General features: G+C 54.9%; 1 protein-coding gene across 1 annotated transcript; it reads right to left on the bottom strand.

The window, feature by feature from the left end:
* On the bottom strand, positions 1,696–27,690 carry ZDHHC18 (zinc finger DHHC-type containing 18). The gene is made up of 8 exons (XM_018056537.1): positions 27,333–27,690; positions 22,990–23,150; positions 8,625–8,774; positions 6,881–7,018; positions 6,706–6,754; positions 6,113–6,215; positions 4,571–4,683; positions 1,696–3,672 (listed from the first exon to the last, which is right to left on the bottom strand). The coding sequence occupies exons 1-8, from the start codon at positions 27,647–27,649 to the stop codon at positions 3,555–3,557; spliced, it is 1,149 nt and encodes a 382-aa protein (XP_017912026.1). The 5' UTR covers positions 27,650–27,690; the 3' UTR covers positions 1,696–3,554.

Here is a 27,690-nt window from a genome sequence, read left to right as displayed (position 1 = left end):
AGCAGCGTCATCAACACTCCAGAAGGCTCCTGAAACCTGCTCGGCTAGACTAGAGCTCTGCCTGATCCTGGGGTGGGCAGGCTGTAAGGCAAGATTCCTAGAGTCTTGACTCCTGACAGATCTGGGGAAGGGGAAGGAAGGTGGAGGAGGGGAGGGCGAGTTTCAGCAGAGTCTGACATCATTGTGCTGACAGCTGCTTTCTGGCCTTCTACACTCTGGCCGTGTGCGCGGAGTGAGAGCGGGGGCAGAGAGGCCAACTCCTGTCTCCTCTGGGGGGTGCTCTAGAGAGAATACGTGTGGGGCAGGCTTGGGGGCAGACCCTGTAGGCACAGACGGTGGCAGACGGGCCACGGGTTAGGCAGGTGGAGGTGCCGGGGGCCTGGTGCCCCCCAGGCCGCTCCTGGAGAGGCAGAGAGCAGCGGTCCTCAGGAGGTCCTTAAGCCCCCGCACACACTGGAGATCCCGGGCAGGACAGCAAAGGAGGAGAAGAGAGAGGGTTAGCGCGATGGGGAGGAGAGAGGAGGCTGGCGGGGAGCAGGGGGTGGCCACAGCACCTGAGTCTTCCCCACAGAAGGGCTGAGGCTCGGGCAGCAGGCAACCAGGCAGAGAGAAAACGGGCAGGTGAGAGAAAAAGCTCAGCAGGACAGAAAGCCAGGACACAAGTTAGTGACCGAGGGCCCCCTCGCACACCAGGACCCGTGAGAGCAGGCCCCAGCGCCTCAGGGCAGGTACGCCATCCTCTCCCGACCTCGCCCTTCACCTCCTGCTCCAGCTGGAGAGCTGCTCTGCGTGAAGCCACTTCCCCAGTGCAGGGTGGGGCGGCTCCTAGGCCTGCGCACCCACGCCCCGGCCCTTCCGCTGATGGGGGGTAGTCCTGAGGGCCCTACCACCGCCAGCACACACACTGCACCACACACCAGACAGATGAATGGGCCCCGTGGGGGCGGCGAGGCATGCGATGAGGATGGTATGGTGTGTGAGGGGAGCGGGCAGTGCTGCTGGCCGACAGGGGAGATACAGTCTTACCAGCTAACCCTCTGCAAAGAGGCCTGTTAGCTCCCCTCAGGCTGTGCAGGAGATGGCAAAATCCTGACAGGTGTCCTCCTGGGGGAGATACCAGAGAGGTGGGCCAGGGTTACGAGCTGTCTGGTGGGGCCCTGCTGCCCAGGCGGGGGTGGGGGCCAGGGAGGCTCTGGCTCTCAAACTGGAAGCTACTTCTTTACAAACATTTTCTTAGCTAAGCAGCCACTGGAGGTCAGAGTGGAAAGACAGAAAAGAAAGAAGAACTTAGGGGTCACAAGCCCCCAGGGCTGGAGAAAGTAGAGGGCATGGAGAGAGGACAGGATGGCCTTTTCTGCCCTGCCTGCGGGGGCCTAGCTACAGCCCTCTGTGCTCAGCCTCCAGCAAACAGACTCCAGCCAGGAGAGAGCTTCAGCTGGAGCACTGGGCTGCCTGCCCTCTTTCTGTCTACCCAGGCATCACCAACTCGATGGGCATGAGTTTGAGCAGGCTCTGGGAGTTGGTGATGGACAGGGAAGCCTGGCGTGCTGCAGTCCCTGGGGTCGCAAAGAGTCAGACACGATTGAGTGACTGAATTGAACTGAAGAGGAAAGACCAAGTTTGGCTAAAAGAACAGAGAGCTGCCAGTTGGGGTCTCAGCAAAGAAAGAGCAAACAAAAACCAAACCAAAGCAAATCAATTCTTAAAAACAAAAATTTTATTACAAGCAGGAACAAAGAATACTGGCTTAAATAAAAGGCAGGTCGGAGTCCCCTCCTCTAGCCAGCTTCCTCCCCACCCCTCACTCCCACTGCAGCAGAGCCCAGGGCCCTGAGGCTGGGGCAAAGTGGTTTCTCCCAGAGAGGACTCTTGGTGGCTGTGACTTCTCAGCTGCCTGTGACCCACCGGGCTCTGGAGCAAGGAAGGACAAGGTGCGGGGACTTCCTATGTCCTTTTCCAAGGGCTTTGGCCCTCTTAGAGGGCCAAGGAGGGGGATGGAGAGACAATTTCCTATCTATTTTGACAAGAAACTGTCGCTCCCAGGAGAGGAGGGCCATCCTCTTAAGTTTCTGGCCCAGATTTAGGCCAACCTTCACTCGTTTCAGCCCACCCTGGTCCTTCCTGGAGGGAGGCCCTCAGTTGGCCATGCTCTAGCCCCTGGCGCTGGGTCCCATACTCAGATTCTGGAGGAGGGGGTGTGGTGAGGCAGCCACTCCCACAGCCATGAGCCCATCCAGCTGACCAGGCCCCAGCCTGTCTGGGCAGGCCCAGCTGGAAGCCTGACCTGTGGGCTGGGTGGCCAAGTCCCAGCCACTGTTTGAGGTCCTTGGAGGGGGGCAAGGAGGATGGGCCGGACTGCAGCAGGAGCCCAGGTGTCTCCTGTGACCAATGCTCACACTCCCCATCCCCACGGCTCAGGCTGCTCCTGCTGCTGCCGCCACTGGCTGGCACCCAAGGGCGACGGCAGAGAGTGAGGCAACCCAGGGGGTGTGGGAGCCAGCCACATTCGTACAAGAGCACACACACGCGCGCACACACACACTCGCTCACTCACAGCCAGAAGGTCTCTTGTAATAAACTTATTAAAACTAGGGTACCTTCAGATAATCCTTCACCTGGCACTACAAAGATAGCAATGTGGCTTTTTCTTTTTGTCTTCCATTAAAAAAAATGCTATGTAGAAAAGAGGTCTATAAAATTGTGCAAAATACCCAGCATTAATAAACCCGTTTCAAGTATTGCCAGCATGAGTAAAACCTGCCCATCCCCAGACCTGACCTGGGAGGGAGATGGTGGTGGGGGCAGGTTGCGCCCTTGGAGAACCCTCCATGGGCAGAGAGGGGAGAGGCTCCCCCTTCCTAGTGTGCTGCCCAGGAATCATGCAGGAGCTGAGGTCTCGGGTGTCTGGCTGGCTGATTTGGCTTCCTCTGATGCAGGCTGCTTCCCCCCACCCACCCCCAACTCTGCCCTCTCTACCTGGAGCCCCAGCTCTAGTCTACTGGCTGACTCCATACAAAAACAAAAACGGAAGAAAGAACAACAGCTCTCCCAGAAGGAAGGAAGGGGCCCAGACGCCCAAGCAGCCCCCAGAGGCATCCTCCCTGACAGCCTGCTGTCCGGAGCCGACTTCTCCTCAGTCCGGCTTCACCCACCTCGGACCCTGGCTTAGCAGGGCCCAGCAGCTCCCCCACCCGGGAGGCGTCACACTCAGTCCACAGCCTCACTCACACAGGGCACGGCTGGGCAGAGGCTTGGCGTGGTCCGCTGGGCCTCAGGGGCCCTGGCCTCTCTCCTGTTAATCCTGCCACTGACCAGCTGGGAGAACTTGGGGCCCCCGGCCGTGTGAGCCTGGTCTGGGGAGCAGAGGGCACAGCCATGGCACAGTGCGGGGAAAGCCACGCAGGGTGGGAAATAAATACGAAAAGACTCAAGCAGTCTTGGGCGGCTCTGCTTCCCTTCGGGTGGAATGGGGAGGAGGTCCTGGCAGGTGTGAAGGGTGGCAGGTGAGTGCGGAGGGGCAGACAGGCCAGCAGGTGGCAAGTACTGAGCCCGGTTCATGGGTGGCTTCCTACCATGCTGGCATCAGGCTTGGCTCCGCAGGCTGGCTCGTCGCTTCTGACGGGCGAGGGCAACACGGTGTCAGACTGCACAAATCCCCTCCGGTCAATCAGGCTTCCAAAAGACAAGGTGGGGGGACACATGAGGGCCCTGCCTGACACCACAGCTCCAGGCCGGGGCCTGGACAGCTGGGTCCATCTCCCAGACGAGGCAAGACCCGGCTCTAGAAAGGCTGCTCCAGTTGGTGGCTCAAGACCCTTCCTTTCTGGAAGGGCCTTCTCTGTACTCTGGACACCTGGCTTTGGGCCACAGAATTTATCCACTATTAATTCAAACTGCCTGGCTTTCTGTCGGGCTCCCAAGCTGCAGGTGAGAAGAGCAAGGACGAAAGGGCATTGGGAGATCCTGCAGTTCCTACTGTCCTTTCCCCAGGGGCAGGATGGGTGACAGGCAGACGGGATATTGGGCGGGAGGAGGTGGGGGAAGATGTGAGGAAATTTTACCCCACCCCCAACCCGCCCCCAGGGCTTCCAATTGAACTCCCGATCTGGACATCTGGCGCCCCCTAGTGTCCGGACAGATGGGGCGTTTTCCCGCAGAGCTGAGCCACCAGGAGGGAGAGGAGGCTCCACCCAGTCCAGCCATCAGCACCGGACAGCAGAGTCCCTCAAGGTAGACACAACATTCATTGTGGTTATCCCTGGGAAGTAAGATTACATGTGATATCTACTACTCTTTCTGATACTTTGTACTTAATTTTTTTCTACAATGAGCACACAGGATTACAAATTACAACTCTACTGAATTCCTTTCTGTGACAAGTGCCCTGAAAGCACACAGCAGGGGATGATGGACAGATGGCATCTTTGGCGTGGAGAGATCAGTGATTCCAGAACCTCTTTGAGAGGAGTAGACTCACAGAGCCACCCCACCCCACTCCACACACATACACTGGCCAGGCCAGGCCCTGTGACCCACACATACCGCACCCCCCCCCCGCCCCCCGGCTTACCTGGGAGGTAGGGGGCCACACAGCACAGCACAGCAGTTGGTGATGACACTTTTATGGCTGTAGGGGTTGACAGAGGCCTCGCCGCCCCTCTTGTTGGACCACGAGCCTTTGATCTGAAAGCAGGAAGGAGCTCTGAGTCAGGTACCTCCCTTCATTTCCCCAGTTCTAGAAGCTGGAGAAGACCAGCAAATTCTGAAACCAATTCTAGCCTATTGCAGGGAATGTGCCTTTACCCTTTAGTCGTTCTGTGAGAATGTGGAGGACCGCTGGGTGTTGGGGAGGCACCCAGAAGAGGAGGCAGAAGTCAGAGCAGAGCCAGAGAGACACCTCCAGAGAAGCTTTCGCGGTGCATCCTTCCTTCTCTTGCCAGCCACGCAGGAAGGAGGCTAGTGCAAGCGCCCAGGGCTCAGGCTGACCTGGCTGTGAACTCTGGTTCTCCCAGACTTGCTCGTGACCCCGGACAGAGCACCGTTTCTGAGTCTCAGTTCTCATTTGAAAACCAGGGAACTCTAGCAACACTGGCGGAGCATGAGATGAAACCCTGCCCCTCTCTAGCTCCACGGAGACCAGCAGTGAAGGAGACCGGCTTGACTGCACCGTGGAGTCTTCCAAAAGTATCTGGCCATGACGCCCTTTTTGGCTTAACCCCTAGTGATATCCTGCAGAAACAGCCCCCAGGAAATCACCTCGGGGGAGGCTGGCTGACGTCATCTCTGCTCTGTACCAATCACCCGGCATGTGATACCCTGTCATGACTGTTAAGTTCCTTTCTCCAAATGACAGGCTGAGGTCAAGGAACGTATTTTCTGTTGGTCCATGGGCCTCTGAGCAATATTAGATACTGGCCCTGGGACAGATGCTCTCATTTGCTTTTTTGTTGTTTGGAAGGATGGGAGGGGAGGGGTCAGATCTGGCCCAGGGATCAGCACATACTGGGCGCTCCAACAGACAAGGTTTGTTGGTAGAGATCTACAAGGCAGCAGGTGGAGTGGGGAGGCTGATGGAGCTTCAGGCTTCTCTCTTGACCGCCCCCCTCACTAAGGATGCCTCAGAGAGCCCCAGGACTCCCTGAGAACAGTGGAATTGCTGCTGTCTCCAAGGACAGCGTGGTGGGCCTGAGCTTCCGAGTGCAACCCTGGCTCTGTCCCTTTACAGCTGGTGACCTGGGGCAAGTCACTCAGCCATCAAATGAAGAAAAAGCGTCTCTGTTCCTCTGCCTCAGAGGCGAAAGGACCCAAAGAGATGATGGAAACTGCAAGAACTCTGGAAATGGTAATGAGCCGGCCAAATATAAGGACAGCAATGGGGTCAGTGCTGGTCTGGTGGGGTTAGGGAGAAAGCAACCTTGGGGACCTGCCCAGGGTCTCCCAGAGCCCAGCCCTGAGCCCTGGAAGGAGATGCTGGGCTACCTTGTCTGTCTGCCCGCATCTGCCCAGAAGTTTGGGGGGTCAGGGCTGCACTGTGGCTGCCCAAGCTCCTTCAGCCCTGCCCCCATCCCAGGATCTGGCCCAGGGGTAAGCTGCTGCTCCAGCCTTTACTCACGTCTTCATTAGTTGTCAGGTTGGAGGCGACGAGGTAAGTGTGAAACCCTGAGAGGCCCAGGATGGACCAGATGGAGAAGAAGCAGATCACCAACTCCAGCACGGTGAGCGGCGCAGTCAAGGACCCACACGGGGACCAGGGCTGGGAGCCTCCCTCACTAGCCTTTCTCACCCATCCCTCTGTGCAGCTACTCCCCCAGAAGGGAGGTAAGTTTGTAACCATCTATAATCTCAGCAGATCCCCTCCTGGGCCACAAAGAGGGTTCAGGAGCACCCAGAGGACAGGACAAGCCCAGGGTCATGGACAGAAGAGGGAACTGAGGGTTTCAAACACCAGAGTTATGGACAGGGCACAGTCCAGACAGCTGGGTGTCTAAGGGGGCTCCTGGGAGTTCTTGGCAATTCTGGCCCCACAACAGCCCATTCAGAATGGGCTCTAGCCTGGGGGTGAACAGGAGCAGCTGGCACGCTGGATTCCAGAGGACAAACAGCAGCTCTATCCCACTGCCCTGTTTACAGGATGTGGTGTGGGGGCCTGCCTCAGGGAAGGGGCCTCGGGTCCCACCAGGGCTCCCCCTTGCTGACAAAGGATATCTCGCTGGTGTCTCCTTCAGAGTGGAGAGGAAGTTGCTTCCCTGAGAGCCTAGGGAGGAAGAGACAGGAGAGGGCGCGGCTCAGGGATGGTGGCCAGTGCACCTTGAGCTGGCTGCGCTTGCCCCCGGGCCTCCCGCTCAGCCCCGGTCCACCCGCACCATCACCCCCAGCTCACGCAGCGTCAGGTGGGTGACCACGCAGGCGAAGATGAAGGCCGTCAGGAAGGAGAGGGAGAGGATGAATGCGTAGAAGAAGCGGTAGTTCCGTTTCCCCACGCAGTTGCCCACCCAGGGGCAGTGATGGTCGAACCGCTCTGGAAGGGCCAGGGAGGCAGGTCAGCACTGGGGCTTTAGCGGCCTCCCGCCACAGCGGGGTGACCCCACCCCCCGGCTCTGTTCACATGCGACTCTCAGTTCCTCGACACTCCTGGCCTCTGGTCCTTCACCCGCCAGTTCCTCTGTGTCTTGGCTGCGAGGCCACATCCTTGAGAAAGTTCTCCTTCAACCTCAGAGGAGAGTGAGGCCCCTGTTATTTGCCCCACTGCCCTGGAAACTTGTCCTTTGCAGCACTTTGCCTACATGGGCTTATATGTTTATTTACAATTAGCAGGTTGGCTTGTAACCCCTTCCCAAGTGGTGTAGTGGTAAAGAATTGCCTGCCAACGCAAGAGATGCGGGTTCGATCTCTGGGTCGAAGATCCCCTGGAGTAGGAAATGGCAACCAACAGTATTCTTGCCTGGAAAATTCCATGGACAGAGGAGCCTGGCGGGCTACAGTGTGTGGGGTTGCAAGGAGTCGGACGCGACTGAATACGATAAATGCAAACTGTAACCCCTGCTCCACTGTAAGCTCGATGAGGGCCTGGGCTGAATCCCAGGGCCTGGCAGAGTCTGGTATGAAGAAGACCCATAGAAAGGACTTGCTGCCTACGGTCCTGGCCCCTTGGCAACAACCAATGAGCCCTGCTCCCTAGCTCTAGAATAGAGGACCGGAGAGGGGCGGGCCCGCTAGGTAACTTGTGGAGAAGCGGCACTGGAGGCCTAGTCAGAGGCTGAGCTCACACCAGCACTGTGTCCCAGGGGTGGGGTCATGCCCAGGCAGGTAAAGAAAGTCTCCTGTGGGAATGTGGGTCACAAGCCTGATGCAGGCCTACACCGGGCCAGCGCCCTTCACAGAGGGTAGGTGGGGCGGATTCTCAGGGAGGAACGACACCCACTGAGTCACCCACTTCGAGGCCTGCCGTCCGGGTGCTCCCCCCGCTCCCCAGCTCAGGGAGTGCTGAGCTAGCGTCATGAGCTCACCGCCCTGGGGACCGTGCATAGTCACCAAGGCTCAGCTCACCTGGGTCCTCTCGCAGAGCCGCTCCCTTACAACACCCTCCCAGAGGCAGCGCACCCTGGGTCCCTGTCTGAGCTGCTGGGCCTCCAGAGAGCAGTGAGAGGGGAGGAGACAGTCTCTGGCTTCCCAGCAACCACGGCAGTCGTGGGTCAGGAGCTTAGCTTCCAATCCCAGCTCTGCCCTCTCCACCTCACTGGCATGAACTCCTTGGTTCCCAGATTCTGGTCAGTCCAAACCCCAGGACCTTCAGCAGAGCTGGCCCTGGGCCACATGTCTAGAATGTCATGCTCCAGACTCTGGACCCTGGACCTGCTGAGGACCAAACCAAGGGCTGGGAGGAGGGTCAGGGCGTCTCTATGTCCACTTTAGAGCTGGGGGAGGAATCCACCCATCCCGGGCCGAAGCCGCGATACCACTGGTCACATTCAGGGCCCCTCCCTGCAGCCCCTCCTCAGTCAGAGCAAACCTGAGGGAACCAGACTTCCTGCCCAGACGCCCCCGCCCCCACAAGCGACTCCCGGTCTCCAGGGCTCCATCCCTCTCGGGACTGCCCGCGCCCCCCTCTGCTGCCGCCCACTTACCCACACAGTTGTCGCAGACACTGCAGTGCGAGGTCCGGGGCGGTCGGAACATCTTACAGGTGAAGCAGTACTTCAGCTTCACCACCTGCCCGTTGATCGTCACCTCCCGCGTCCGAGGGGGCGGCCGGTACGTGGAGCTGCCTGTGTTGTCTGAGAAGGGAGGAGAGCCAGATGGGGCATGGCCAAGCCCCGACCGGGGGAGCGGGGAGCCAGTGCCGCCCGGCCAGGACGAGAGAAGCTTCAGGGACGCTGCTTTGGGGGGACAAACATTGGGGCAAGATGGCTGCCGAGGGCATCGAAAGCTGTGACCACCCAGCGAGACTTGCTGTCAAGCACTGTGGAGAAGCTTCACAGGCCACTTCAGGAAGGGCTTTCAGGGAGGGAGACCTGGGAAGGCTTAGTGAGCTTTATCTGCATCTAAACATCTTAGTGAGCTTTATTTGCATCCTTATAGTCTGACCCACCAGGGACTGTAAAGACTCCACCTGCAATGCAGGAGACCGGGGTTCGATCCCTGGGTCAGGAAGATGCCCTGGAGAAGGGAATGGCAACCCGCTCCAGTATTCTTGCCTGGAGAATCCCACGGACAGAGGAGCCTGGCGGGCTACAGTCCATGGGGTCTCAAAGAGTTGGACACGACTGAGCAGCTAACACTTTCACTTTCTTTCACACAAGCCCAGATCTAAGTTCTGGTTTCCAGGAGGGACAGAGGACACAGTGAGAGCAGCACTGAGGAAGCAATCAGACGCAGAATGTGTGGCGTCTGCAAGCCACTGCCCTGTGGCGCGAACGTCAGTGCCACACTGTGTTTCAACTCTGCTTCACAGTCAGTGTCGCTTACAAAAGGAGAAGGGAGACGCTTCTAAATTTAAAAAGGTTTAAGAGGTAGAAACCAGTGCAATGCTTGATTCTAGAATGGAGCCTGTTTTCAAAAACAAAACAAAACGGGCGTCCCTCGGTGGCTCAGCGGTAAAGAATCCACCTGCCAGCGCAGGAGACACAAGCCCCGACCCCGGGAGATCCCACACGCCTCGCAGCAACAAAGCCCGTGAGCCACGACTACTGAGCCTGTGCTCTAGAGCCTGGGAGCCGCACCACTGAAGCCCGTGGGCCCAAGAGCCTGTGCTCAGCAGCAGGAGGAGCCGCGGCGATGAGACGCAGCCCAGCCAGGGTAGCCCCTGCTCCCTGAGGCTCGAGAAAAGCCTGCGCAGTGATGCAGACCCAGCGCAGCCAAAAAACGCATCCATGAAAGTATCAAAAACAAGCCAGCACAGCAACGAAAGACATGTGGGGGGCAAAGGGGAACAAATGCCTATAGATTAAAAATCTGGGAACCGTTAGTTTTCCTAGATGGGATAATGGAATTGTCATTATGGACTAGGGTGTCCTTAAACCTTGGAGATACATGTTGAAGCATTTATGGGGTAAGTGTATATTTCACTATGTGTATAATTTACCGTGAAATGGTTTAACATGACATATATGTTTGTGTCACACATATGACACACTAGTATTTAATCTAGATGGTGAATTTATACAAATTTGTTATACTAATTCTTCCCACTTTTCGGAAAGTTTGAAATTTTTCATAATAAAAATTTTAAGAGAAAAAGAAATGTGGAGATATATGATATTCATGGACTGGCAGATTCAGTATTAGAAAACAATTTATTCTCTCCAAATTAATTTTTAGATTCAACATAATCCCAGTTGGGGTTTTTGTGTGTATGTGTGGAAATCAACAAACTCATTCTAAAATTCATATAGAAATCAAAGGGACAGGAATAGCCAAGGCACTCTTGAAGAACAAAGCCAGGTCTTATACAGCAAGACATTAACACTTATGATAAAGCTTTAGTACTTAAGACAGCTGGGTTTGGGTAAAAGGGTAGAAATGCTGACCAGTGAAACAGAACAGACTGCAGAAACAGGCCTAACATGTATATGATCATGTGATTCAGGACAAAGGCAACATCACAGGGCCAAAGAGGAAGATGGTCTCTTCCTGATGAAACCATGCTGGATCCACTGGATACACAAATGGGAGGGAAAAGTGACTGTTAGAAGGGCTTCCCAGGAGGTGTAGTAGTAAAGAATCTGCCTGCAATGCGGGAGACGCAGGTTGGATCCCTGGATCAGGAAGATCCCCTGAAGAAGGGAATGGCTACCCACTCCGGTATTCTTGCCTGGAAGATTCCACAGGCAGAGGAGCCTAGCAGGCTACAGTCCACGGGGTCACAAAGAGCTGGACGTGACTGAGCACGCACATTACTGTAACCCTGCCTCCCACTTAATACAAACTCAATTCGAGATGGACTACGGTGCTCAATACAAAACATTTTGGATTAAAAAAAAGAAACAGAAAAACAGAACAGCTTCATGACTCTGGAGTAGACAAAGACTTCTTAAATAAGACATAAAGGAACTGATCATAAAAGAACAATTCAATAAACAGCATTTTACCACAATTAAGAACTTCTGTCCATCTAAAGAGATTATTGAGAATGAAAATGTGACCTTCAGAGTAGTAGAAGATATGTGCAGTATGTTTATCTGACAAAGGACAAGGGATGTGTATCCAGAGTCTATAAAGAAGCCCTATGAGTCAGTAAGAAAAAAATCAGACAGCTGAATCTGAACGCGGATGAAAGATTCAAACAGGCATTTCATAAAAGAAGCTGTTCAAATGGCTAATAGACACATGAAAAAGTGCTCATACTCATTAGTCATCAGAGAAATGCAAATTAAAACCACAATATGCTACCAGTACATATGCACCAGAACGGCGAACATGAAAAAAAAATATATCTCAAGTGTTGGCAAAAACGTACAGCAACTCAAAATCTCATCTGACCACTTTAGACAACAGTTCTGCACTAACGACTAAAGCTCAGCATGTGCAGCCCAGCAGTCCCACTCAGAGGTGTTTCCCCAGCAGAAATGCACATGAGTTGACATGCACCAAAGCCAAGTGCAAGACTGTTCTTAGCAACAATTCTCAAAATAGCCAAAATCTGGAACGACCCAAACTCCCATCAATAGTGGAATAGAGAAAAAAACTGTAGTATATTCATACAACGGCATTCTATACAGCAGTGAGAATGAATGATCCTTAATTATACACAACAATATGAATGAATCTCACAAATGCGTAAGTGCACAAAATGTTCACAAACAGGTAAAAGTAATCTATGGTGTTAAAAGCCAGGATCATGGCGGGGGGAAGGGTGACAGAGATTGGAAAGGGGAACAAGGGGGGCTCCACCACTGTTTCTTGGCCTGGGGGTGCTAATTACATGTGTGTGTTCCAATTGTGAACCCTCAACAAACAGAACACTTATGAGTTGTACACTTTTGGCAAGCCCGTTATACTTCAGTAAAAGCCTAAGAAAAAGGAAAAAGAAAACAGAAAGTAACTTGTCCAAAGTCACATGGTGGGTCTGCTGGCAGAACAGGGTGCTGAACCTAGATCAAAACCCACAGAGCTACCCAGGGAGCCTCCTGGTGCACTGGCCAGGAGGACCAGTGTTCCCCAGAGCAGCGGCTCCTCCCCAGCTGGAATTCTGCATCCCAGGGGTGCCCGGGAACCCAGCCCTTGGCTATGCTTCCTGCCATCACTTCCACGGGATTGACTCCCTGATAATATCTCTACTTTGGCCACTTGCTCCCAGTGACTACTTACTGAGTGCCTACCATGTGCCAAGCACTATTCTAGGCGCTTGGCATGTATCAATGAACCAGATTCGTGTCTCACATTCTTAGCTACCAAAGAGACTTTTGCTAGGTTGTCTCTCCACCACCTCAACTGTGGTGTGTTTAAAGTGGAACTAAGCATCTCTTCCTTAGTAATGGCAGTATGGCCAAGGCAGGGGGTTTGAGGCAAACAGACATACTCCGAAACTCAGTTTTGCCACAGGCTGTGTGTGAGGCTGCAGTCAAATGAATTTTTCTCAGTTTTCTCATCTGTAAAATGGGAATAACAGGGAGGATGAGACATGAAGTCTAGCTGCACCTCTTACTAGCCGGGTTTCTTCTGATGATGCCATTTGCGAGATGTGTGACAAGGCGGATCATTTAACCTCTCTGCCTCTGTTTCCTTGATCACTGAAAGGGAGGAAGGGTACTTACCCCATAGGGCTGCTGTGAGGATTAAATGAGTTACTGCACGTGAAGAAGCACAAAGCAAATGCTTAAGAAGTGTACACTGGGGGACATCCTCGGTGGTCCAGTGGTTAGGAATCCACCCTGCAATGCAAGGGACACAGGTGCATCCCTGGTCGGGGAACTAGATCCCAAATGCCGCAGAGCAACGGAGCCTGCACGCCACAACTGCTGAGCCTGCACGCCACCAACTAGAGAGTCCATGCACCACAGTGAAAGATCTCGCACGATAGAACAAAGGTCCCACATACTGCAACTAAGACCCCATCCAGCCAAATAAAAATGAATTTTTTAAAAAAATGTGTGCACTGTTATTATCAGCTCATAGAACTACGGAGAGAAAGAAGGGAATGAGAACAGGTCACTGAGTGCTATTGTGTGCTAAGCGCTTTGCATATATTCTCCTCTTCAACATCTCAGGAGGGGAAGTTATCATCTTAATCTCCAGGCTACATTTAGGAGCCTTTCCCTGGTGAGGCTAGTGAATTGCCCAAGGCCACATGGTGACAGAATCACGATGTGAATCCAAGTTCCCGAAGCTTGGGCTTGAGGTCTTTTTGTAAATTTGCAATTGCCACAATGAGTGTTATTCTTCCCTGCCCGGTTCCTTATGTCTCCTGATGGCGCAATCCAAGGGCCGAAAGGCACCTTGAAGAGCATGTAACATGGCCCCCAGCAGACACCCGACGCTGCTGCTCCCACTCCTTCAGCTTACAGATGAGAAAAGAGGCCCAGAGAGGTTACGGGATTCGTCGGAGGTCCCACAGCCAGTGAGTAACTAAGCCAGGGGAACCCAGTCTGGAGTTCCCCGGGCAGACCCTTCCTTCTCCTTCATCCGGGCCTGGCCAGTCACTAGGTCTGGTCAAGTTCTTTCTTCATCACCCATCCCTCTCCACTCCCATCCCCCATCCCAGCCCAGGCCTGTATTACCAAACAGCACCCAGGAAAGACTCCTGCTTCCAATCCCGTTGCCTTTTAACCTGCCCTGCACACATCATCACATTCCCCTAAATAACCCCTTTCAAGTCACGTCCCAGCTCAGAAACCGTTCACTGGCTTCCCCTAAAAAAAACAGGATAAAGGTAAACTTCTCATCCTGATATCAGGGCCCTCCACAGTTGGGTGCAATCTCCGATTCTAGCTTTGCTCCCGCCACTCTGCCCTGGCTTCCTGCCCTCCATGCCCCAGCTGGGCCGCCCTTCTCTTTGCTTGCCAGGACTCACCGGGCCTCAGCAGCAGCCTCTCTGACCACAGGAGCCTCACACATAGCACAGAACATGCTCTTGACTCCATGCTGGGTTGTGACAGGACTGCTGTGTGTGTAAGCTGTCTCCCCAGCTGGATACCACGTCGCTTGAGAGCAGAGACAGTGGGACCAACAGGCACCTGGAGCCTAGGACCTGTGAGGCAGCAGGCAAGGCGGAGAGATACAGGTGGGCCTGGAGCTTACGCCCTGACCCTCCACGTAGGAGCTGGTGCCCTCTGTGAACCTGCACCTGTCAAAGCAGACAAATGATGACGACCACCTTGAAGAGCGGAAAGGGTCAGAAAAAGTACAGGTCAAGGAACTGGCGCTCAGTGAGTCCGTATGTGTGAGCTCAGACCCTCTGCGACTCCATGGACTGTAGCCTGCCAGGCTCCTCTGTCCATGGGATTTCCCAGGCAAGAATATTGGAGTGGGTTGCCATTTCCTACTCCAGGGGATCTTCCTGACCCAGGGGTCGAACCTGCGTCTGCTGCATTGGCAGGCAGATTCTTTACCACTGCACCACCTGGGAAGCCCTGGTGAGTACTTACAACTAGGTGTTTCCATGATGGGCAGCAAGAACGTTCCACCTACCACACAACTGCACTCATTTCACATGCTAGCAAGGTCATGAACAAAATCCTCCAAGCTAGGCTTCAACAGTATGTGAACTGAGAACTTCCAGATGTACAAGCCGGATTTAGAAAAGGCAGAGGAACCAGAGATCAAATTGCCAACATCCGCTGGATCACAGAAGAAGCAAGAGAATTTCAGAAAAATACCTACTTCTGCTTCATTGACTACACTAAAGCTTTTGACTGTGTGGATGACAGTCAAACAAACTGGAAAATTCTTAAAGAGATGGGAATACCAGACCACCTTACCTACCTCCTGAGAAATCTGTGTGCAGGTCGAGAAGTAACAGTTAGACATGGAACAACAGACTGGTTCAAAATTGGGAATGGATTGCGTCAAGGCTGTATGTTATCACCCTGTTTATTTAACTTATATGCAGAGTACATCATGTGAAATGCTGGGTTGGATGAAGCACAAGCTGGAATCAAGATTGCCAGTAGAAATATCAATTATCTCATATATGCAGATGACACTACCCTCATGGCAGAAAGCAAGCAGGAACTGAAGAGCCTCTTGATGAAAGTGAAAGAGGAGAATGAAAAAGCTGGTTTAAAACTCAACATTCAAAAAACGAAGATCATGGCATTCGGTCCCATCACTTCATGGCAAATAGATGGGGAAACAATGGAAACAGTGACAGACTATTTTCTTGGGCTCCAAAATCACTGTGGACAGTGACTGTGGCCATGAAATTAAAAGACACTTGGTCCTTGGAAGAAAAGCTATGACAAACCTAGACAGTGTATTAAAAAGCAGAGATATTACTTTGCCAACAAAGGTCTATACAGTCAGCCAAAGCTATGGTTTTCCCAGTGGTCATCTATGGATGTGAGAGCTGGACCATAAGGAAAGCTGAGTGCCGAAGATCAGATGCTTTTAAACTGCGGTGTTGGAGAAGACTCCTGAGAGTCCGTGGACTGCAAGGAGATCCAACCAGTCAATCCTAAAGGAAATCAACTCTTGAGTACTGGAAGGACTGATGCTGAAGCTGAAGCTCCAAAACTTTGGCCACCTGATGCGAAGAGCTGACTTATTTGGAAAAGACCCTGATGCTGGGAAAGACTGAAGGCAAAAGAAGAAGAGGGCAGGCAGAGGATGAGATGGTTGGATGGCATCACTGACTCAATGGACATGAGTTTGAGCAAACTCCGGGAGATGATGAAGGGCAGGGAAGCCTGGCGTGCTGCAGTCCATGGGATCACAAAGAGTCAGACACGACTGAGCAACTGAACAATAATAACAAGCAAGGCAAAGGACCTGGAGTCTGAAACGTTGGGTTTGAACCTTGGTTTTGCTAGTCACTTGCTACTTTAGGAAGTGCCTTCACCTCTCTGAGCCTCAGTTTCCTCATCCATAAAATGGAGACAAGACTGTCTCACTCTCACAGAGCCATGGTGAGGGCTGAATGAGGGGCTGGGAGGGCAGCCCTGAGCACAGCACTGGGTTCACAGGAGCCTCAGCCCTGACAAACAGCTCAGGCTGTGACATGTAGGGTACAGAACTCCCCAGCTCCTCCCAAAGCCGTTGGTGCTGCTGCAAACTCAACCATAATCCTGTTCCTCAGGCCCTAGGTCCCAGTACCTGCCCCTCCCCACTGGTGTCTCCCAGACTTGGATACCGGCTTTGGAGCCAGACAGGCATGTGGATACGAATCTTGGCCCAGACGCTTACTAGCTGTGTGATATGTGTCAAGTCGCTTAACCTCTCTGTGCCCTCATCTGCTGCAAAAGAAAATGGGCCATAATCGAATCTACCTCCTAGCGCTGTTAGGAGATCAGGCAAGAATTCATCAAGTGGGTTTAGCAAAGTGTCAAGCAGCTGGCAAGAGCCTAATAAATACTAGCCATTACTATTACTGGTGTTGTTTCTATGGAACAGTATATTCCAAACAACTGATTTATGAAGACACTTGACAACACAACCTAGCTGTGAGTGAAGAACAGCCACAGATCCTCTTCAGGGACCAAGAGAAAAGTTACTGGACCCCTCACTGGAATTCCCAGAGGCCCTCCCAGGGCAGATGGGTGCCCACACCTCTCCCCAGGGCAGGAAGAGAACTCCTGCCTGTATGCTCTGGCCTCCAGCAGCCAGGCCTCCTCCTCCCTAGAACTCTGAGAAAGAGGAAGTAAGGATGTGTACCCAGCATCTTCAGGCTGCTGGGAGCTGAAGGTGGAGAAGAGGAAAAAGGGCCACACTGGTACAAGGGTGCCACCCAGATGCTGAGTAAGGTCACCAACTGCAGGGTCCTAGACGGGGCAAAGGAGGCCTTGTGGGCATGCTGCTACACAGCTGAGTCCCATGTGGGTTAGGGAAGACGAGCAACTGTTTGCTTTTTCTCAGGCCAGACAGTGCTGACCAATAACTGCCCCGGAGTTGGCCTCAGGATCTTCCTCAACCCCATTCCTCCTGGCACCCATCACCAGTGGTAACTTGTCAGTGCTTCGAGCCAAGGCCTCTAACCATGCCAACCACGAGGCTCAAGCCTCTTCACTTTCAGCAGAGGAAAACTACTTTCAAAGCGAGTGGACATTCCCTGTTTCACTTGTACCCAAACACCCTGGGCTGGGACGTGTGCCCGAATTTTATCCACTTCATTCCAACAGTACAAGGTGGGGCTGAAATTAGAACCCTTGTCCTCCAGGGCATTCATTTGTCCCTTCTTCCAGACACAAGCATCTGTGATGTCAAGTTACTGTACAAGGCTAAGGAAATAGGGCTAAGTACACAGAGATGAGTCAAATGTGGTTGCTTTGTTACTCAGTGCAGAAAACAGTCGTTGCAGAAATGAATGAAGAAGCAGTAACGAGGGAGGCTGTCTCTGCCCTGTGGGAATCTAAGATCTCCTCCAGGGCTCTGTCTGGTGCAGGCTCTGCCCCAAGAAGAAAAAAGGCACCCCCGGGTGGGAAACTAAAGCCCCTCCCCGGAACGTGGTAATGAGTGGGAGGCTCCTTCTCGCTAAATGACTGGGAGAAGGAAATGGATCTTCTATACCTTTCTCTTGACCAGGGGGCCTGCTCTAGGTCTCTTCACCCCAACCTTAGCCCCACAGACACGCAGCCCCAGCTCTGCAGAGTGAGCCTGAATGGCTGGGGCTGAACCAAAACCCCGTGGCTGGCAGGGAGGCTCCTGGGGCTGGCCATGAGCTACTGAGGAGGTGTTAGGAGGGGAGACCTAGCACCTCTACTCGCCCTGCTGGGCCCCGATGCTGCCTTCCCATTGCCCCAGCTACGGTGGAAACAGCTGTGGGTGCCCAGCTCCCAGGCTTGACGTCAGCCAGGGCGGCCAGGCTGTGGGCACCGAGGTTGTTGCAATCTCCGCCTGAACATCTCTGTTCCTGCTAGAGGTTTATGGAGCTCCTGCCACAGCAGGCTTCCTGGCAGGCCTGGGGATACAGGAAGAGCTTGGCCTGCGGGGCAGAGTGAGCAGCAGCTGTGGATAATTACAGAGTCAGCACAGGAGGCACTGAGTCAAGTACGGTGACTCTGGGACCAGTGTGACCTTATTGTGAAACCTGGCCTGGCCCCTCGTTAGCCTGTGATTTGGAGGAAGTTGCTCAACCTCCCTGAGCCTCAGCCTCCTCGCTGGGTGATGGCAGTATTGACCCTGTCACATGATGATGCCAATGAGAGATGGAAAGACGAGACCCAGGGATGGCCAATCAACGCTGTTACCAGTGTCTGCACTCAACACCAGGAGAAGACGGACTGGAATACATGGGGCGGGGGGCAAGAGGCAGCATTCAAGAAAGCAATGAGAGGGACTTCCTTGGTGGTCCAGTGGCTGAAAACCCACCAGGCAATGCAGGGGATGCAGGTTTGATCCCTGGGTGGGGAACTAAGATTCCCCCATGTTGCAACTATGAGCTCGTAAGCCTCAGTGAAAAGATCCCAATAGGGGCAACAGAGATTCTGTGTGCCGCAACCTAGACCTGGCTCAAATCCACAAATAAATTTAAAAATAAACACTGAAAAGAAAAGAGAGCAAGAAGGGATGAGGAAGCTGCACCGGATGGGAAACTGGGAAAGAGTGAGACCTCAGGCTCATGCGGTTGGGGGCAGAACACGGCAGCAGAGGGGACTCCGAGAGCCAAGGCAGGAGAGTGCAGTGTGGCTGGGGAGCGGGGAGTGGAAGGAGGTGAGGAGGGAAGGGTGGCCCCGAGCCCACCTTGATTCTGAAGGCCAGTGTGCCTCAGGGGGCGAGCTTTCAGGAAGGTGGGAGACGGGTGTCTCCAGGTCATGACAGTAAGCCGCACTGAATCGCATGATGAGAAAAGGCACCCCCAGCTTCAATTCTCTTTCACGCCTTGACTCCACCAGGGCAAGCTCACAGCCTCTCAGCTCACAGGCCTCAAAGTAATTGCTTTCCACAGGCAACTGTAACCACCAAGGATTCTGAAACACTGTTACGCTTTTGTCCTTATGATAATCTTCTACTTGGAGCAAGTGGCTTCTGCTAACAGGGGTGATACACATTTTCCCATGGAAAAATACATTTAAAACAAGCTATTTACAGGAAAACTCTAAAGAAAGGAGGGTACCAAGGTGAGATGCTGAAAGGACAAAAACCACTCAGGTTGTACGTCAATGGCCGATCTTCAGGAAATGGGGCTGAGAGCACTGGGGGCCGCCCACGTTCTGAGCTGGGGGCGGGGGGCCGGGTCTAACGTGGGTCTTGGAGAGAAGACTGTGACCAAAGGAACAGCGGCCGGTGGAGCACTGATCAGCCGGGTGGACAATGAGCTGTCTTCCCCGGGGCAGTGGGCTTCAGAAGGACCCCCATGGGAGACATCCTGGAGACAGACAGGATGTGGTTTGTGACCTGCCGTGTGGCGGCAGAGAGAGAGATGGCTTGTTTCTGTCGTGTGAGCTGTAACCGTGACTAGGGGAGTGTCTGCCACCCAGATTCGGGTGTTTCCATGACCTCCCATCACACCAGGGGCTTTCAGGGGCAATGCTGCCGCCTCCTACACCTTCTCCAGGTGCCCAGAGCCTGCAGGTGGTCCAGACGCCAGTCTCACCAGCTGTCAACTCAGGGGCTCAGACCAGGGTGGCCCACCAGCCCTGTCGGCCTGAGCCTCTGGGGTTTCCCTAGACGTCTACTGCTAAAACAGGGACCGTCCTGGGCGAACTGTGAGGTGCTGGCCACCCCACCTCAGACGGTCCTTAGGGGGTGGGAGCCCTCGAACCAGATCCTGTGGGGCTGGAATTGCTATCTATGGGGCCAAAGCGAGAGGGTCACACTGTCTGCATGGGTGCAGGCCCCCAGTGACCAGCTCATGTTTATATAAACAACATCACCTGCCTCAGAGTCAGCCCCCAACCTTCTCGAAAAGCTCAGGGACAGCGTAGGCCACGACCTGCTGGTCTCTCCACAGCTCTGGGTGCTGCTGTGGCCACCACCTTCTCCACGACCACCGCTATAGAGACAGCTAGTGGGAATTCGCTGTATGACTCAGGGAGCTCAAACTGGGCTCTGTAATAACCTAGAGAGGAGGGAGGGAGACTCCGGAGGGAGGGGACACAGGTTCACCGGTGGTTAATGCATGTTGATGTATGACAGAAATCAAACCCATGTTGCAAGGCAATCCTCAATCGATAAAAAGTAAATAAACATTTTGTAAAAAGGCTCAGTGACGTTAGCCCTTTATAAGAAAATACGTTTCACCTTGAGGAGAAGCCTCCAGCTCAAGTTCAGAATTCAAAGGCCCCAAAGATGCTACCTTCCAGGCTAGGTAACTGTTCTCAAAGGGATGTTTCCAACCTGGACGCTCAGGGGTCCACAAGACTGTCTCCACCCCTGCTCCAAATTATCCAAAGTACTCATGTCCAGCAAACACTGCCTGCTCAGCATCCACACCGGCCCCTTTGTCCCACTGTCCTCTCCTCGGGCCCCACTGACACAGGGGGCTCCCCTCACACACCTTCCTGTTCTTGAAGCCCACTCACACTGCAGGGTTTGGCTCAGGGCACCTCTCCAGGAAGCCTCCCTGAAACCTCTCAGCAGAAGACACCCCTGGTTCCTTCTATCCTCTTCCAAAGCCCGATCTCACCTGTGGCGGCCAGATGGGGCTTCCCCCGGGGACTAAGCGAGCCTGGAGACCCCAAGAGGGAGGATTCACATCAGATTCACACCCCCACTCCCCACCCCCACCTCCGTGCCTCCTCTCCCAGCAGTCAGGAGTCAGCATACAGAACTGACACATGAATGGCCAAACCGATGACATCTATTGGGAGACATTCCAACCGTCTTTCCACCAGTCACTGAAGGAAGGAAGGAGGGCCTCACAGAGGCTGGTGCACTCAGCCCCCACGTGCAGACAAAGTGGACAACACGCTCACCACCCAGGAAAGACTGCTGGGCTTGCCTGACGAGTCTGTAACGACCCAGGGCCAAGGCGGAAGGACGAGGCGCTCTGGGAAGCTACTACAAAGGTACGGCCCCACTGGGGTCACACAGGGTTCCCAGACACTTGAACTGAGCCCTAAGAAGAAACAGCATGCGGCCGTGGAAGGCCAGGACGTGTTCCAGCCGCAATCCCAGAGGAGAAAAAACACAGGGTTTGGGAGCCGAGGCTCCGGGGTTGTGGGACCCCCTGCCTCAGTTTCCACAGCAGCACAGCCAGCCTCATAGCTGTGAGGATCTACAGGAATAAAGGATGGGACTCGCTCAGCACAGTCAGGCTCTCCCCGAACCTGGGGATTATTCGGGTCAGTACGACCCAAACAGCTCACAGGGAGGCCGGAGGGTGCCAGGCAGCCAGGCCTCTGTGGCCCAGGCTGAGTCAGACATTAATCCGGCCTCATTAGCCCCAACCTGGAGGGAGGAGAAACAGGGCTGCCTGCGACCAGCTGCCGGGTCAGACCTGGGACACTAGAACGGCGGACACCAAGAGGCTGAGTGGCAAGCCTCTGGCACCTCAGAGGTGCAAGAAGGAAGGAAGGAAGCTGGATGCAGGCCGAGGAAAAAGGCAACCGAGGGTGTGGCTGAGGACAGACCAGGGCAGTGGAAGGAGACAAAGAACAGATAGGCGTGGGCGAGCATGCCCCCTGAGCCGCTCCAGAGCTTCAGTGGACCGGCTTCCAGGACAGATGCCGCAGGGCTCTGCCCCTCTCGGGGTTGCCAGGGCTCTTCAGGGGCAGCTGGGAGTTTATTCAAAGTCTGTCTGAGAGTCACCCTGTTAGGGGAAGGAGCCAACCACAACCACGGACCGGAAACCCCCGAGGTGTGCAACCATCCACGTCACTGCTCGGCAGGAAGGAGCCAGGGTGGAGCAGGCTGAGATTAAGGCCCTGGCTGCAGTGGTGCCCGGCCACCTGGGGGGCAACCTGTGCAGCAGCTCCGGGAGGCCAAGGGCCACCTGGGTGCTGCTGGCACAGGTCCTCTGTGGCCATGCTGGCCTTCCTGCCATCCCTCAAACACACCAGTCTGCTCACCGCTCCCAGCTTTTGCTTTTACTGTGTCCAGGCCACACCTGACTGCTCATCTCAAGTGCCACCTCCTCCCGAGGGCCGGCCTGACCATCTCATCTAGACCAGCCCACTCCCTACCCCATTGAGCTCTCCCCAGACAGCGGCGGCGGCTCGACCCCTCATCTCTGCGGGTGCTTGTGTCTTTGCTCAGGTATCAGCTCCTTCACAAGGCCTTCCGCCCCCCTGTTTATAATTGTACACCCTCCCCCAGCTCTCACCCTGCCTCCCCAAGCTTCCTTCTCTGCGTCACAGCCTAGATATTTGTTAACTGTCTTTCTCCTCCCACTGGAATGTCAGCTCCAAGAAGACAGGGATTATCATTGGATTTGTTTGCTACTGTATCTAGAAAAGGTGCCTGGCACGTAGTAGGGGCTCAGTAAATGTTTGATGACTGAATGAATAAGTGTGTATGAATTTTTAAGAGCAGGGTTTCTGGTTAGAGTGCCTAGGGTCCTATTCGGGCTCTTCCACTTACTGTGTGACTTGTGACCATTTACTTAACTTCCAAAAGACCCAAGGTAATCAGTCAGTAAAAGGAGAATAACAACAGTACCTGTCTCACGGGATTACTGCGGGATTAAATAAGATCATGCATATAAAGAGGTGAACACAGAGCCCGGCCTCCTGTAAGTAGTCAGGACTGTAACACCAGCCCTCCCATGCAGGTATTTCTTGGTTATCCGCTCACTTGCTTATCCTCTGCGGCTTGCACTCTAGCATCAGCTCCAGCTGGCCCTGCTTGCCCCCGGACCCCCAGTGCCTAGCACACTGTGGGAAGAGAAAATCAGGCCTCCTCTCAAATCAAGGAAGGCGCAGTTTGCAGACACAGCCGCAGCTGGAGCAGGAGCCTCACCGATCTGTTTCTCCAGGGCAGCTGCCTCACAGACCGTGGCCCGGGGCAGGATTCCGGGGTCGGTGAAACTTGTCTGCAGCAGGCAGCTCATGACGAAGAAAAACAGGATGGCAGCAATGATGGGGATGGCGAGGGTCAGGTGGCGGGCCAAAAAGGGACAGCTGGAAAAAGAGAGGGAGAGAGATGTGAGCAGATACCCCGGGGGCTGCCTGGGGCACAGAGTTGCAGCTCCAGGCAGGCGCTGTCATCCCAGCAAACACCACCATAGTCCTGGACGGATGCAGAGGTACAGCCCCTGGGTGAGTGCGGCCACACGCCTTTACGTCCTTCTGCCCTGCCCTTCCGTGCCTAGAGCAGACATCACTAATTGATCCTTGCACTTTCTCCCTGAGCACCTGGCAGACGTGGCCAATAGGTCCTGGCACTCAACCCCTGCACTTGGCTGCAACCTCCGAATCCTTCTACACACAGAGCTCAGGCAGCCGCCACCAATGAACTGGACTGTCACTTGGGATGACTCATCCATGACGATGTTCACTCATTTATTCAGTCACTCCACGTGTTTACTGAGGCTCAGGCGGTAAAGAATCCACCTTCAATGCAGGAGACGAGAGTTCAATTCCTGGGTCGGGAAGACCCCCTGGAGAAGGAAATGGCAACCCACTCCAGTGTTCTTGCCTGGGAAATCCCATGGACTGAGAAGCCTGGTGGGCTACAGTCCACGGGGTTGCAAAGAGTTAGACATGGCTGAGTGACTAACACAACAATTCCAGTCTTAAAGGCAATACTTTAACAAGCAGCAGGGATAATGGCTGCTTGTGAGGAAGAGTCCCCCTGCTCCTTCAATGAGGCTTAGTCTAGTGGGGAAAACAGATACGTAAACAAAGAATTGCCACACAGGGCGTTGCTTGTATAATGGGGAAGAGAGAAGCGGCGGGACAGTTAGGAAAGACTGGCTGGAGGAGACAGCCTGAGCCAGAACCTGAATGAGTCGGGCCCGCCAGGTAGAGGGGGGCTGAGGGAAGAGCCTGGTCCGGCCACTGCCACTGTCACCCAGAGACCGGCATCCCTGCTCGGTTCCATCAGTCCCCCTGGCCCCGGTGACCCAGCAGCCCGCGCACGGGTCTAATGCTAAGGCCCACCCATAATATCAACCACCGCCCTGTGTGGCCTTCCCTCCCAGAGCCAGAGTGGCCCCTGGCGGGGTGGGAAACTACTATCTGGGGATGACTAGCCGCTGGGAGTCCTGAGTCAGCCCAGGTTCCAGGAGCCGGCGAAGCAGCAGGAACAAACCTGTGGGTTATCTGCACACTGTTTCTGGAGCCTCTGCTGTCGGAGGGTCTGGCCTCCAGAGAGGCCCTTCCCTTGAGGAGCAGAGACTGCCAAAACCAAGGGCTCCCAGGGGGCCACGTGCTGCTCCAACACATCAGTGGTCCCCGGGCCTGAGCCTCAAACAGAGCTGGGCCCTCCGTGTCACCCACGTGACAACTCAAAAAAGTTCATGTACAACTAGACTTCTTGGGAGACGGAGAAGACCTGAAGTCTGAGACTCGCAGAGCCCTCAGAGACAGCAAGTCCTGGCCACCTGGTTTTACTGAGGGAGGACCCCAAAGCCCATGGGCAGATCCCAAGTCACCCGGCCAGGCTCCCAGCAAACGCTCTGTCCACTTCATTCAACAAATACATGTAAATAAAGTAAAAATAATAATTAAAAAAAACCACAAATACATGCATTTTCTATTGTACTGTAAAACAGTTACTGTATCGAGTGCCTACTACATACCAAGCCCTGTTCTTGGCACTGTGGGTACAACAGTGAGAATAAATTCCTATTCTCATAGAGGCAAGAAGCTAACAAAAGGCATAAGTACCGAATGTCAGATGGTAAGTGTTTTGGAGAATAAGTCAGGGCAGAGGTGACAGGAGGCTGAGGTGCAGCTGCCTCTATTATAGGGATGGTCAGGGAAGGGCAGGAGAAAGTGTGGGAGGGAGCCAGGTGGCTCTCTAAAGGAAGAATATCCCAAACCATGCAAAGGCCCTGAGGTCGGAGCACACACAGAGGCCACCGTGCCTGGGAGGGAGGGCACAGGGGACAGTGGGAGGAGTCGGGGACAGGGAGGAAGCCATCACCAGGGCTCCAGCTCTTATCTAGAGAGCCACGGGATATTCAGATCTACCCCAGTCCAAGCCCAAGTGAGCTCCGGGCCCGAACCCAAACCTTCTTGCCAACGCCACCAGCCCAGGTGAAGAGGAGCAGAGACAAAGAGGAGATGCTCTACCAGCCCTCCTGGAACCCAGAAGTCCTCGCTGCCCCTCCCTCTCTGGGGACAAGCCTGGCACCCATGAAGATATCCCCTCAGCCCAGAGGAAGTCCTGCTTCTGAACAGACCAGTTCCCACACTACAGGGTCACAGGGCCCAGCCTGAGCAAGCACCACTTCCTCCTGCCTCAGCTAGGGCCCTGGCTGGGAGGGCCTGGTAGAGCCCGAGGGAGGCTGGAAAAGGCACTTTCAAAAGACCCACATGGGCCGGCCCAAGGAGGTGGATCTGAAACTCAGCCCAGGGGCCGTGCTGGGGACTGGGGGAGCTTCCCCAGAGCTTCTGCTTGCTCATTATTCCAGAACTTTTTAATCCACCGTGAGTCAGAAAGGCAAGCTGAAAGGGAGAAGCTAATTTGTAGAAAGTCCTCACCTTGCTTCAAGGGGAAGCCCAAGGTTGCAAAACAGGACCTGGCAGCTGGAAAGGGTACCTGGGGGCCCCTGTCTTTGTGGCAGCCTGACCTTGGCCCTTGGGAAGGGTTTTCTGGTGATGACAAGTAATAGCAGCAGCCAGCTCTAAACGCCTATTACCAGCTAAAAGCTTACAGGCCTAGATTCATGTCATCTCATGACACCCTGAGGGGGTGGATAATGTCATAAATCCCGCTTTATAGATACGGAAACTGGGGTCTGAGAAGCAAAGTGACGCCCTGAAGTCACTCACTTAATGCCTGGGGGAGCTGAGATCTGAACCCGCTCTGCGGGCTGCAGAGATGGTGTTCCCGACCACCTGGGTAACTGAGGAAGACCACAAAGAAGGATGGGCAGCAGAAGACGGAGAGGCGGGACTCAGGCAGCGTGAGCGTGGGCGCATGCAAGGAAATCAGGGAGCAGGTGGCTCGAGCTGGAGATCAAGGGTGCAGTGGAAAACTTCTGATACAAAGATGTGACCTGGTAAAGGGACACGCGTCCCTTCCTCCATCCCTAAAACGGAGAATCTGTGTGGGCCAGTCCTGGGTCACTGGGGACATGAAGAGGTCAAACGGCCACGGAGACAAATATGACCTGTCACACAGAAATACTTCGGACTCGTGAAAAATAACAAGGCGCTACAGCTGGAGCCATGGAACCAGCCAGAAGGTGCTCTGGAGTGTTAGGAAGAGAAAGAAGGCCAGGAAGTCAGGAGGTGGGGGCAGGGGCCTGGGAGATGTCTGGGGGGACCACAGGAGGAGAGGGAAGAGCAGAAAGCTTTGGAGAAAATGAGGAAGGTGCTGAAGGGGAAAGGGGCAGTCTCAGAGGCCCAAAGGTGAGGGTCTAGGGTGAGAACCACTGAGGGGAAAGTGAGGGGATCGGGTCTGAGAGTAGAGAGATGATCAGGGGACCCTGGAGGGAATAGGGAAGATGGCTGGGGAAACTGGATGTGAGAGTATATAGCCAGAGGCCAAGGAAGACATTCAGAAGTCGTCTGGAATGGATACAGAGATAAGACGCCTGGAGGGGTCGGAAAGAAGCTGGTGCCAAGAGACAGTCCAGAGGCTAGGATAGGAGCTGCAGAGGCCTGGGGCAGCTTATGAGAAGGCAGAAAGGATGGGCGTCCTGGGGAGACACAGGGAGGGCGGTGTTCCTGGCCAGAAGCTGGCAAAGGCAGAGTGCCAGGGAAGGAGGGGGTACTAAGGGAGGGGCAGGGATGAGGCGGCTAGCAGGGACGGAGGGGACCAGCTTAGATGATGATCCACATGGGCAAGGGGGAGATGCCGAGTCTGGGAGGGTTGGGGGGGACCAGGAAGGACAGATGGGGGATAAGCAAGGAGACCGGAGAGGCCTGAGGGCAGACTCTGAGAGGCACAGGGAAGATGCCGGCCAAGGAGGGGCTGGGAAAGGAGGATGCCTGGCAGGTGCTGCAGAGGGTGGAGAGTCGGGGAGGTGGAAGAGGAGACGGGGCGCCCGGCAGGCGACCAGAGGAGATGGAGTGTCCATCAAGACCTGGGGAAGGCAAGGTGAGCGGCAGAGTGCAACGGGGACCGGAGGGGACGGGGCGCCTAGCGGGGCGGGGACGGGGAGGGTCCGGGGGCGCCGCGGAACTCACTCGAAGACGAAGAAGAGGACGGTGGTGGTGAGGATGAGCAGCAGCGTGAGTGCGAAGACGCCGCCGTGGCCGGCCAGCATGAGGCGGCCGCCGCAGTAGAAGCGGTTGCGGCCCGGGAACACCTCCCACTTGCGCCGCGGGCGGCGGCCGAGGCTCCCGCTGCCGCTGCCGCTGCTGCTCCAGCGCGGCGCGGCGGCGGACGGCGGGGGCCCGGGGCCCGGGCCGGGGGGCGCGGCGGGGCCGGGGCGGCGCGCCCCGGGGGAGGCGGGCGGCGGGGCGGCCCCGGGGCTGATCTGCTGGTACTCGCAGTCCTTCATGCGGCCGGCCGCGGACCTCGGCTCCGCGCCCCGCGGGCCGG

This window comes from Capra hircus, chromosome 2 (genome assembly GCF_001704415.2).
Source record: "Capra hircus breed San Clemente chromosome 2, ASM170441v1, whole genome shotgun sequence".
In the NCBI taxonomy this organism is placed as follows: Eukaryota; Metazoa; Chordata; class Mammalia; order Artiodactyla; family Bovidae; genus Capra; species Capra hircus.
Note: the sequence above shows the minus strand (reverse complement) of the source record. Positions and strands in the feature narration are given on the sequence as shown.